The sequence below is a fragment of the Brachionichthys hirsutus genome, unplaced genomic scaffold (assembly GCF_040956055.1).
Source record: "Brachionichthys hirsutus isolate HB-005 unplaced genomic scaffold, CSIRO-AGI_Bhir_v1 contig_1329, whole genome shotgun sequence".
Classification (NCBI taxonomy): Eukaryota; Metazoa; Chordata; class Actinopteri; order Lophiiformes; family Brachionichthyidae; genus Brachionichthys; species Brachionichthys hirsutus.
The window spans coordinates 1,203-12,972 of NW_027180597.1; the positions used below are offsets into that span (position 1 = coordinate 1,203).

At 40.9% G+C, this 11,770-nt stretch overlaps 1 protein-coding gene across 1 annotated transcript; it reads left to right on the plus strand.

The window, feature by feature from the left end:
* Nucleotides 1-1,329: 1,329 nt before the first annotated feature.
* LOC137916090 (serine/arginine repetitive matrix protein 4-like) lies at nucleotides 1,330-9,385 on the plus strand (the record flags this gene model as incomplete). Its single annotated transcript, XM_068759212.1, has 12 exons — nucleotides 1,330-1,413; nucleotides 2,019-2,099; nucleotides 2,185-2,211; nucleotides 2,358-2,408; nucleotides 2,911-2,994; nucleotides 3,640-3,805; nucleotides 6,704-7,017; nucleotides 7,158-7,349; nucleotides 7,906-8,007; nucleotides 8,130-8,285; nucleotides 9,037-9,124; nucleotides 9,209-9,385. Coding segments are annotated over 12 exons (1,522 nt in total), but the record flags the coding sequence as incomplete, so codon positions are not given.
* Nucleotides 9,386-11,770: the final 2,385 nt, after the last annotated feature.

The following is an 11,770-nucleotide window of genomic DNA, read 5'->3' on the forward strand; positions in this document are numbered from 1 at the left end:
TTTATTTATATATTTTACATTAAACAGAAGCTAAGTACATGAATATGATTGGTTGTAATTTCTGCATGTCCCTAAACAAAACTCAGGCAGTCTGCTCTTCATCATCCCTGAAGGGAGTCCTGTCAGGGTTCAGGTTGGGCTTAAAAACAATTTCCCTTGATAGAGAAATGACTTCACAGGATGGGGAGATGATCTACATCAGAGTCGCGCCGGAGCAAATGTGGAGACGACTTATTTACAGCTTTGCAAATCAGTAAAAACAAAGTGCTGATCTTTGTCCCACTGTGCAGTGTCACTGCATGCTTGACCAGGAAGAAGAGGATAAAAGAAAAAAGGGACAATTTATACCTCAAAGTCCAAGACCAAGTCAGCGACGCCTGGTGGCTATGGATACGTCAAATCATAGATCTGTACCATGTTGCAATCGGTCTTGACTTCAGTGAAACTCACTGGCATGTGATCGGTTTTGTTCTTGTATCAGTCTGGGTAGGACCTAGTCATCCTGCTGTGATGGAATCACCTCATGCAGGACGTTTGTCTTCCAGATAATCCTTTGTGCTTGGATTTACGTGATGCAGGAAATGAGAGATGCAGGTTATTTTAGAATACGGTCTCTCTGCAAACGTTTATACACAATGGGTTACAAAGGTTTCTGCGGGAAAGTGTAGGAGACGCAACATTTGACTCTGCATTATCTCGGCTGTGTCTCTACACGCTCCAATACCGTAATGGAGCCGAATATATAATTCATCCATCTCCTGTAGACGAGACGACCGCAATCATCTCTTCTACAGCTGCTTTATCTGCATTGTGGGTCCCAGATGGCTAAGGGCAAGAGGCGGAGTACACCCCGGATGAGACGCCAGCTCATCGCCGGGCCTCACTTTATAATGACCCCTCCAAAATCCAATGTTTGTCCTGGGTCTGGATTTACACATAATGCTGGAACAACGTGCGTTGTCCATGTCAGAGTATCTTTTTAATTATATTTATAAAAATCTCCCAGCGTTGAAGGAAGTGAATTTGTAACAGAGTCTGTATTCAAATGTTATCAAAACTTTATTGAGTTAAGATTATTCATGCACAAAATATCATTGAATGTCATTGGAAACCTTTTGAGATATTGTGCAGATTTAATAAATGTGGCTGATGGCTTCTTGTTGGTGGAAGCAACTGAAATTAAAAATATATGTGAACAGATTAAAACCCAGCATAGTCCAAATATAGAGACAATTAGATTCAAATTGGACCCAATTATATAATTAGACTAATAATATGTTCTTCCCCCTGAGACTTCATAGAGGTGTCCCCTCTGCTCTGTCTCTGCAGCCCCTCCTTTGATGATGAACTGTACCCTCCAGCCAAAGGGAAGAAGAAGAAGAGAAAGTCTGATCGGAAGAAGAAAAGGAAAAGGTCAGTTCTCCAGATGAGATGAGTCTGTAGTGAGACACATTACTCTACACCAGGGGTCCCCACACTGTTTTCCTTTGAGGGCCACATAACTTGTCCCTTCTCTGATGGAGGGCCGGGGTCAGTTTGTACAGTAAATGTGTGACGATCGCATGGGTGCCAAAACATTTATTGTTTTCCAGTCAGCCACACATAACTAAATAACCCGTTCTTCACAGAAAAAAAAAGTCAGGAAATAAATAGTAACCAAATAACCCTTTCCGGCTTCGTCACAGAAAAAAGGTCTCTGGTATTGTTCAGGGGGTCGGGCCAAATGTGGAGGCGGGCTGTAGTTTGGGGACCCCTGCTCATGAGGCTTCATCTCACCATAAACTACACACAGTGACATGAATCGAGTGAACTAGAAACACACACCCAAACCAGCAGCCACATAATTAACCCATGAACCAAAATCCAGTATCACACACGCAATACCTCTCACACCCAAAATCAGTCTCTCTCAAGCCATAGTTTGGGGACCCCTGCTCTCCACCTTTTGTCTTGCTTCCCAAAATTGAGAAATATGAAGGAGAAGGCTTAGCGTTCTTGTCTATTCCCTCTCCTACCAGGTCCCCTTCCCCAAGCCTGTCGCCGATGAGGAAGAAGAAAAAGAAGAAGAAGAAGACCTCCAAGAAAAGCAGGCGGCATCGGTATAGTTCTAGCTTTCTGCAACAACACGAGCAAAATGGCATGGCATTTAATCGTGATCCAAATAATATCTTGTCTTTATTCCAGGTATACTTCGAAAAAGTCCAAACACAGGTATGTGTTAATGGCTATTGTGGGATTTTGTGTATTATTCTTGCAGGATATATAATTGGTACTGAAGCATTTTAACTGAAGATAATTTTGATTTGTCAGTTTTAATCGTCCTCAATCTGGATTCTGCTCTTTTTTCATCCCACCAGCTCATCCAGTTTGAGACGGAAGCGGAAGTATGAGCGCAAACACAAGAAGAGGTCAGTTTGTGCATCAGAATCATACACGACTCCTTTGACCCCCCCCTTTTCCTCCGCCCCCTAGCCTTTTCAGAACACTCCTTGCTAACTGTGGAAAGGCAAAGGATCCTCTAATGTAGGGGGTATGACGGTGAATACAGAAAAACAACAACGACAACAGTTTGTATTTTTCTGAGCAAAGCGGCGTGAAAAAGCATCAAACAGAGGAAAAGTGATTGAAAGCTTTAGCCAGAAAGAGAGAGGAAACAAGAGGTGAAAGAGGTTTAGGAGAAACCAATTTCATGCTGTGATCTTCCAACAATGTGTAATTCCACTTTGGATGAGCGGTCCATTGTTTGGAAGCACAGCGCTAAGTCCAGATGTTTAGCTTGCAGCTTCCTCTGCACGCCTCGGTTTTTCTCCTGCAGCCTTTCCTGCTCCTGTAAATCCTGCTGCTCGACTAACCCAAGTGTTCTAACTCATTATCCACTCACGTCTTCCCCCCGTTCTGTTTGCCGTTCAGTTCACGGACTCGCTCTCAGCGGAGACGACGCTATCGGAGGTCAGAGTCAGACAGTTCTTCCTGCCACTCTTACACAGAGGACAGGTAAGAACCCATGCCCCCCCCCTCTCCCTCCCTCCACACACACACACAGTTAATCTTATCAGCCCGAGGTGATGACTGATACGGCAGAGGTGAATTCCTGATCTCAGGCACAGCCTTATCGCTGCTTCACAGAAAATGGCCTAAATTCACTCCAGAGATCGACGCACATTTTGCAAAACCTTGGATGTGCAATAATTTGATAATTTGACAGGCGTTGTTCTTCACAGGTTTTATGGATTACGCTGAACAGCTTTGATAGCGTGATGATCTCTTATAGCTACTAGTGAGTAAAAATCAATGCAAGCTGAGGTCCACTTTTCCAGTAAAAATTCTGAAATATCAGTTTTTTAATTAATTTGGTGTTTTTAGTTGTTTGCTTTTGCTTTTCCTGTGATGTTACTAGAATATCAAAAGCAAACAAACTGCCAAATGCATAACCTCCTTTGTGGTGGTAACTGTTTTACAGCTGAAACTCAACACCTAATTAATGACGCATCTTTACAGAACACTCAAGAAACCATTCCTTTACTGTTTTCTTTTATTACATACAGATTAGAATTGCCATTTCCAAAGCTAAACAAGAGAAAACCTCACTAAAGTGAAGACTGGCAGTAACGGAGAACTGATTCTAGCATCTTCCCACAGACAACATCTGCAAAAATCTGTGGTGCATCAGGCATTAGGGGACCTTGCAGCTGTAGGCGAGGACACCAACGGAGTCCACGACAACATGGACATGAAGTGGAGACCTGTAACCAAATCAATGTGTAAAAAGGCTCCTAAATATCGCCCCGCCCTCTCAACCGCCACCGTAAGTACACTCGAGCACTCTTACTGGTGCCACTGTTCATGGCCATTTGGGGTGGGAGATTATTCCCCAAAATCATATTTAGCCTGTTATTTAGATTTGTAAAGCACCCGTTTTAGACAAACTTTTAACGCTTGCTATTAATGCGGGGAGACAACAAAATTAGAATTTGGTTTTCAGTTGAAATAGAACTTCGGACGACGGTTCCCTTGCATGGATTATCCTTCCCTTGTGGGGATCCGCTGAGGGAGTATAATATAATTATAATAATCAAATGGAAACTGTGCATGGCCTTACCTTGAGCTCCTTTTAATAATCTTTTATTTTGCAATAATTTGATCGGTTGTTGTTCTTCTGTTTTCTGACTATCACTGTAAAGTACTTGCTGGCGAAGACTCCCCATAGTAGTAATAATAGCGCTGAAATATTTTATTGGCAAGAGCGATTTTTCTCTACACGCATGTATGATTCGTAGTATGACAAGTTATGAGCATTTTCTGCAGCAACACTGATAATGTATTAATGAATCCTTGTGCTATATTGTCAAGATGATAATAATAAGGAAAAACAAACACTTGGTATAAAGTAATAGTGAGGTCCCACCGGTTTATCAGCCCTGTATACTGCATAGCTCACCGGCTGGATATTAAACATTGTGGCTTAATAGAGGGCAATAATTTTATTCAAACAGAGCTGATAGCCTTCTGCATTTGACAGGTGTTTGTTTTTCATTATTATTATTATTGCTGTCATCAAACGTGCAGCAGGCGGTGCTGACTTACATCGAGCTTTAGGTTTAGGGACGTCTCTGAAGTGCACCATCTGTTTATCCTACTCGCCTTTTACTACGCTCATTTAATGCAAGCATAAAATGAAGGCGACTGGGCTGAAGCTGTAGACCAGCATAGAGTGATCACTTTAAGTGATGATGGAACTATCAGCAGCTTCTCTCCACTTTGGGCCAAAAGGAAAAAGAGGCCACACATCTCGACAAATCCAGAAACTCATGTCCTGCTGTGCATTTAAAAGAGCGTTTTTATATTGTTCTTATTTTGGAAGCAAGAACGAATACAAAGTATCTCTGTCTCACTTTATCGCCACTCAGACTGCTTGTTGCTCTGTTTAATGTCAAGCTTTGAGCATGTTTCATTTGTTCAGACTGCAGACTTGACATGGAGATGAAACAAACACAAAACAAACACAAGCATCATCAATCTCAGACTGGCAAGTTTTAACAAGAATCCTTTTTTTCTTCTCATTTTTTATTAATGCTTAAATTTGTCCACAGCAATTGTTCTTTTTTCTCCACTTCCCTTAATACATTATTAAACACTTTATCTCATGCTTATTGGGGCATGAAATATATTTAATTTCTCTCCAGCAATCATTAAATTATGCTAATTGCACAACAAATGTTTTTAATTATACGCCACAGGGTTTGAATTGAAATTCAATAAATTAATCCATAAATTGAATCATGCCTCGCACTCTATATCCTGAAGTATTACATGAAGACTGCACAGTTGGTTACTGAGGCGACACTTTGGTAACCAACTGATGGAATTTTGCACTGCTGTTTGATTTATGGATTTTGTTGAACAAACAAATCCAGCTGTAAAAGTAATGCAGAAGGATATTTGATCCATAGAGGGAGAGGTCGGTATGACTGGACAGAGAAACCCTCAAAATCAATACTTGGTTGATCTTAATAAATATAAATGGTGATTAGATTGTATGAAAACAAAAGGACATAAAAACACGCAAGACCCTAAACATAAATACCAAGAGTTGAGATTTTAAATATTTGAAGATGGCCTTGGAAGAAAATGTGTTTCAAATTTCTGAGTGAAATATTTTGCCCAGATTGTTCATAGCTGCGAGTTTTCATCAGGGTTTTTGGTTTTGTTCCTTGTGTGTGTGTGTGTGTGTGTGTGGCTCCTTCACACTCTGGGAAACATTTTAGAGGACAGATCTGACAAAAAAAAATGTCTTGAAATCAATAAAGAGAGATCACAATTTTCTAATCCTTCAAAAGTCATTATATTTTTCAATCTTTGGACTTCTGCAGCTAAACCTTTTTTTTTTTTTAAATAAAGATTCTCTGATTTTTCGCTCAATGAAAAAACTCAATGCACCATTAAGGAAAGAAAAGGCAACATGCCAATATAACTAACTGGCACTGGGTTTGAAGAGAGGGTTATTGTCTTTTTCTTGCAATATACGACTCTAATGATGCACTTATGTTGCCCGCTCTTCCCTTTTTCTTACACCTTACCTACTTAAGGAGGAATTCTTGATTGGTAAGTCGATGCTATCTGCAGATTTAGGGATGTACTTGTAGGTCGGTGCAGGTTGATCATTTACTTCTTTCGGGAGAAAGAGCACAGTCATCTGTCCCATTCTGAGGGCTTTCTTAGTTAGACTGATGGGAACTCTCTTTGTCTGCAATCCTTTTCATTTCTACATAATACAATACATTTTGTGATGTTTGTTCCGTGTTCTTAAATGAGGCTTTTCAATGGGGCTATTGTTTACTCCTGTTTTCCTCTCTCAAGTTAGAGCCGGTAGTTTCCTCTCGCATAGGTTTTCTTTCGTCTCTGCTCTTTTCTTGTTACTTTCATATCATTGTTTTAGTTGATCTAGATTCCTTTCTTGTTAATTTCTTTCCTTTTAAGTTGCGATCAGATGCTACTTTCAGGTTAACCGCATGCTTCAAATTTGCATGACGTCTTTATTTTTCAATGTTTTCTATCCAGAGGAAAAAAAAAATCTTTTTTGTGTTCTCATGGGAATCGATATGCCTTAGTACTTATAGTACTGACGATGGATCGGGGCTGATAGCAGGTTCCATTTATCAATACACAATTGGTTTTAAGCTGCAGCCCGCTTGTCTGTTTGCAGATATTGTCATCAAAAATGGGGAGGAAGCTCTTACATGGAAAAGGGCCTCAGCATTTATCGAGACAGACAGAAGTTCCACACGATTACGATTCTGGAAATGACACATCTTCGCCCCCGTCGAGCAAAACTGGTGTTTCTCAGACGAGTGCCTCTGACAACAAGAGGAACCGCTGTAAACATCTGGCCTTGCCAGAAAAGCTGCAGTTCAGTGACAGAGATAACATCTCTGATTCAGGAAACTCTGTCACCAGCTACACTTCCCTGTGCAAACTTTATGGGGAGGACACAACCATTTTCAGTGGAAATGGAAAGAGGTAATGTGTTAAAATAGAGTCTTTTGATTTATTCACTCATGAATGCGCATACAGTTCAGCATTTTTCAAAAACAACACAAAGTAGGCATACACCTTTGTGACTCAAAGCAGCGAAGCATCTAAATGACTTTATTTTGCAGAGACCACATGACCTTGGGATGTCATGTAGAGGTCATGAGAACTCCAAAGACCTCTAGCTGCTCACAGAGGATGAGCAAGTCAACTCGTAGGCGACTGAAAGCCCAGTCATCGAGTCGGAGCAGGAGCAGATCCTCTGGGACTTCCAGGAACTCCGGACACTATTCTCGAAGCTTGTCACTGTCATCTTTCAGGTAGGTTAACTGCTTTTCTGTTTTACGTCAAAAGCGTTAACTAAACCCCAAGTTAAGAAAAAGCTCCACTCACTTGTATTCCACTTTGCTCATGAAAAAGTGGAAGTGTGAGACATCTTGGTGTCATCATGGTTAAGGTACAAACAATCCCAGACTGGTTCCCATTTCTTCTCCTCTGAGCTGTCAAGGCTGAAATATCTTTATTGCTGTTGTAGAGGTCCATGAAATGTTGCATATTCTAAAATAATATGATGACCACACTGAAATTTATACCTACAAAACATCTGTTTGTTAATATCATTTGAAGCATTTTTTTTTCTTCCACACTGTGATGCCTTCTCATGCACTCGAGCATTGCTGCACCAATGGAATGCTAATTGGTGGGAAAAAAAACAAGGAAATGGCATAATAATTCATAATTCATAATTCAGCATTAGAGTTCAAAAGAAAAATTGCATGTACAGGTGTCATATAATTGTAGAAAGAAGTGGATGGAAATTAGCTGCAGCTGCCTCAGTGGAATATAGGAAATAATTGTCCTTTGTGTCATTGTCAGCTCACGCTCACGCTCACCCAGTATTTCTGGTGATCTGAGGCGACGAGGCAGCATCGCCAGCCTGAGCTCAAGAGGAAGCTACTCCAGATACAGCGCTGACAGGTAAACACAACAAAACTGTTCAGCAGATAACGCCTCCTCATTAGTTCTCTACAAGAAGATTTCTTTATATGTACTTATGTGGAATTCTGATGAATTTCCACACTGTTACTTCTGTCTCCAAGACCACGAGGCAGAAAGAGAAAGGCCCACTCCAGAGAGAAGAATGCGAAGCGTGCACGTAAGGTTAGTGTGAAGAGACGAAGACGCAAATCCTTCTCTCCCATGAAGAAACGAAGGAGAGACTCCCCAAGTCATCTTGAGGCACGCCGAATCACAAGGTACAGGTTTCCCAGCTGGATTATTTACAACTTTAATAAATATGATCGTGCCTAAAGACAGCAAAAATGTAATGCTGGAGGATTTTCTGTCATGTTGGTGAGCTGTATCCCCGAGGACGAGACAAGCGTCAGCTCCGAGCCTCATAGGTGCTTAAGAATCAAAAACAAGCCTGGCGTTTGTTTGTTTTTGTCGCATGGTCAGTGCCAATTTTCTTTGGCATTCCCTACGGCTGTCTGACAAGTGATATACAGTCAGAGATAACACCCGTTTCCTAACAGACTTTATGTAATTATGGCTCCACTCATCTGGATTGGATCTGCATTGTAACTATGTCCTGATCAGTAGTTTCATATTAATTAGGCACCAAATGAGTAGAAATGGAAGGGTTCAATTGAAGTCACAAATCCTCCTGAATTATCACCTGACTGTGAAGGTCCCTTCTGCTCTACAGAGCATATTATTGTCAACCATAAACCGGGCCTCAACTGGGCCTATTTACGGGGCAGTGTGTCCTCGCAACAGGAAGGTCCATGCATTCTCGAAACAGGACTGGTTATTTTCTCTCTCCGAGTGTCTGCTAGTTTGCTTAAAGTAGTGATAATGAAAGTGGTTAAAGCACCTTTTTCTGCAGAACTGAGGTGACCAACAGGGTCTTCTTTGATGACAAGACAGTGGCCTCATAATGTGCAGGATCTAAATAATATGCACACACGGCAGTATTACCACTCTTATCTTTTTGACTTCCCACAGTGCCAGGAAGCGACCCATCCCCTACTTCCGACCCAGTCCCTCCTCTAGCAGTCGGTCAACCAGCCTGTCATCCAGGAGCAGCCTTTTCACCCGCAGCCGTAGCAACAGCCCGATCTACTGCATGAGTCGGAGCCAGAGCCGGAGCCATAGCCGAAGCCGGAGTCGGAGCCGGAGCCGGAGCAGGTCTCGAAGCAGGAGCCGGAGCCGGAGCAGGTCTCGAAGCAGGAGCCATAGCTATTCTACCTACAGGAGCTACAGCCGTAGCTCATCCTGGAGCTCCATTTTTGGGAGCCGCAATCGCAGCAGGAGTCACAGTTTGTTGAACAAACGCAAGAAAATCAGGCATTAGGATTCGTAGAGACTTTTAATGACCAAGGCGCCCGTTGTGTTTCCAAATGAGACCGGATAAGTCTTATGCTGGGGCAACCGACTGTGTACGTCTCTGTGCTCTGCTTTATCGCTTGACAGGAAGTGTCCCAGCAGGGCGTCTGACGATGTCTTTCACTGATGCAGTTTTGTTCACTCAGCAAGGAGACCCTGGAATGTATTTTTTGTTTTTTTTTTGCACTGCATCCTGCATCAGAACTCCAACAACCTGAGATGGGGTCAGGGAAATTCTTCCTTGTTCAGTGTTGAGCGTTGCTAATTCTCTGAAGAATTACAGACTCGGTACGATGACTCAGATCTCTTTAGCACATGCAGCATGGAGAGCGAGTGTTCTCTGACACTCTTCTCTATAAGATTCCCACAGCCTTTTAATGAGTTTATCATTGATGACCATCTTCTGGAATTTCCTCTCGGGTCAGTGAAGTACCCCCATTACCCTCCTAGTAACCCCACTGATTTCCCCAGGTGCAGTGAATTGCCCCCAGCATCTAAGTAGCCCCACAATCCAGGCTGTTGTATAAATACCTTGATCATTCCTCACAGACAAACTATCACACAGAAATATCATGGCTTCCACAAATGGTTCATCTTGTACATATTTACAGTAGAAATTGTCCAAAAGAAAAAGTACATTTTCTGTGTTGTTACGTTTTTCATATTTTTTAGCCTGTGCACTTCTTCACAATGCATCATTCTTTCAAAACAATCATTTCAAATAATAAAACAAATATATTTATAATTGATTGTACAAAACAAAGCCTGTTGGTACTTGTTGCCTCATGTCGGGTCTGTATCTTGTAGATTTATGCAGGAAAGTGAAATATTGATGATGATCTGACCGGCTGATCATAAAGTTTGAGTTGCGTATTTACAAATGGCATCAGAAAGATTTCTGTCAGGAGTAAGGAAAAGGATTTTTGCTCTGATCTCAGTACTTCACAAGGTAGAGAACAGAGGTTTCCTTTGAAGAATAAATCAGCGAGGCTGACCTGACAGCAGGCAAACTGCCTGTCGGCTCAAATGTCAAATTAATTTATCCTCTGATCAGGTGGAAAACAGTTGAAGTGTCAGTCCATGTAATACAACATGCAGAGAGCAGTAATACAACTTGTAATTGAAACCTAGTGTGTATTTATTTTTATTTTTTTCAGCAAGTATTTTCCTCAAAAACCCATGGCAAGTAAAACATGTAATACTTCAAAAGGAAACATGCTTTATACCTACTTAACTGTCATTTTAAGCTGTCTGTACTTATATACTGTATATCAGACTGAGTTTTTATTTGATACTTGATTGATTTCAAAAGCTGCATTAATTTAGCCGCACCAAATTCAAAATTAATCTTAACTTATAAAAAGCAGTGATTCTAAATGTACTTGTTGGAATCAAGTATTTAAATGTGTTTTGTATTTACTATTTAATTTATAGTTGCAGAGAATCCCTCTATTTAATGCTTATTTAATATTTATTGATTTGCTGTCCATGTCAGTGATGATCAATGTTTCTATGCAAAGCTATCTGTTTCTAATTATTATGACGCGGCTGTAGTTTATTCTTGGGTTTTTAAGTCGAAGCAGGTGTTTAAAATATGGAGGAGCAAAACGTGGATGATTTGAATGTTTGTTTGTTTTTTACAAAACAAAGATTTAACATTTTACGAAATATGTTTCATTGTGTTCCCGCTGATTTGATCAGAAGATTGATGCCAAACCTCTGTCTGTTACAACTACAGCCAGGAAACGTAGCATACAGACTGAAAATGTGGAAATAAAAGGTTTAATTACCGGTAAAATTATCTGACAACCAGCCCTTTAAAATGACCATTTGGAATATATAGACAGGAGAGTGACATCAGTCCTAATATCTGACTTGAGCGGAAAGGTACTTTAGCATATTTTCTGAAAAGTCAAATTATTAAAATTAGCCCATGTTTAAGGTTGTTTAAACTTTAGTTTTAATCTATAAAATACTTTGAACTTCTGTCCGCCTCAGTGTTGAGAAAGTGTAATTTCACTCCATCATCTTCTCTGCATGACTGCTCGAGGGCTGACGGACTGTTTTTTCTGTGCACCCAATACTCAATTTATTTCCCTGCATGTCAACTAAACAGGACGAATGGGGGGGGGGGCTACACGAAGCAGGAAGAGGGAGGTCATGGAGATATATTTTTAAGACGGGAAGCCGGACGAATGGCCCTCTATCCATCTAACAATGTAAAGTTTTCATAAATTGTTGTGATTAATGTGGTAATCTGTACTGTACAAATAATGCAAACAGTGTAACTATTTGACTTTCAGAATGTGATTTGGCCTTGTTGTTGGGTGTTACAATGTATAGTATGGATATG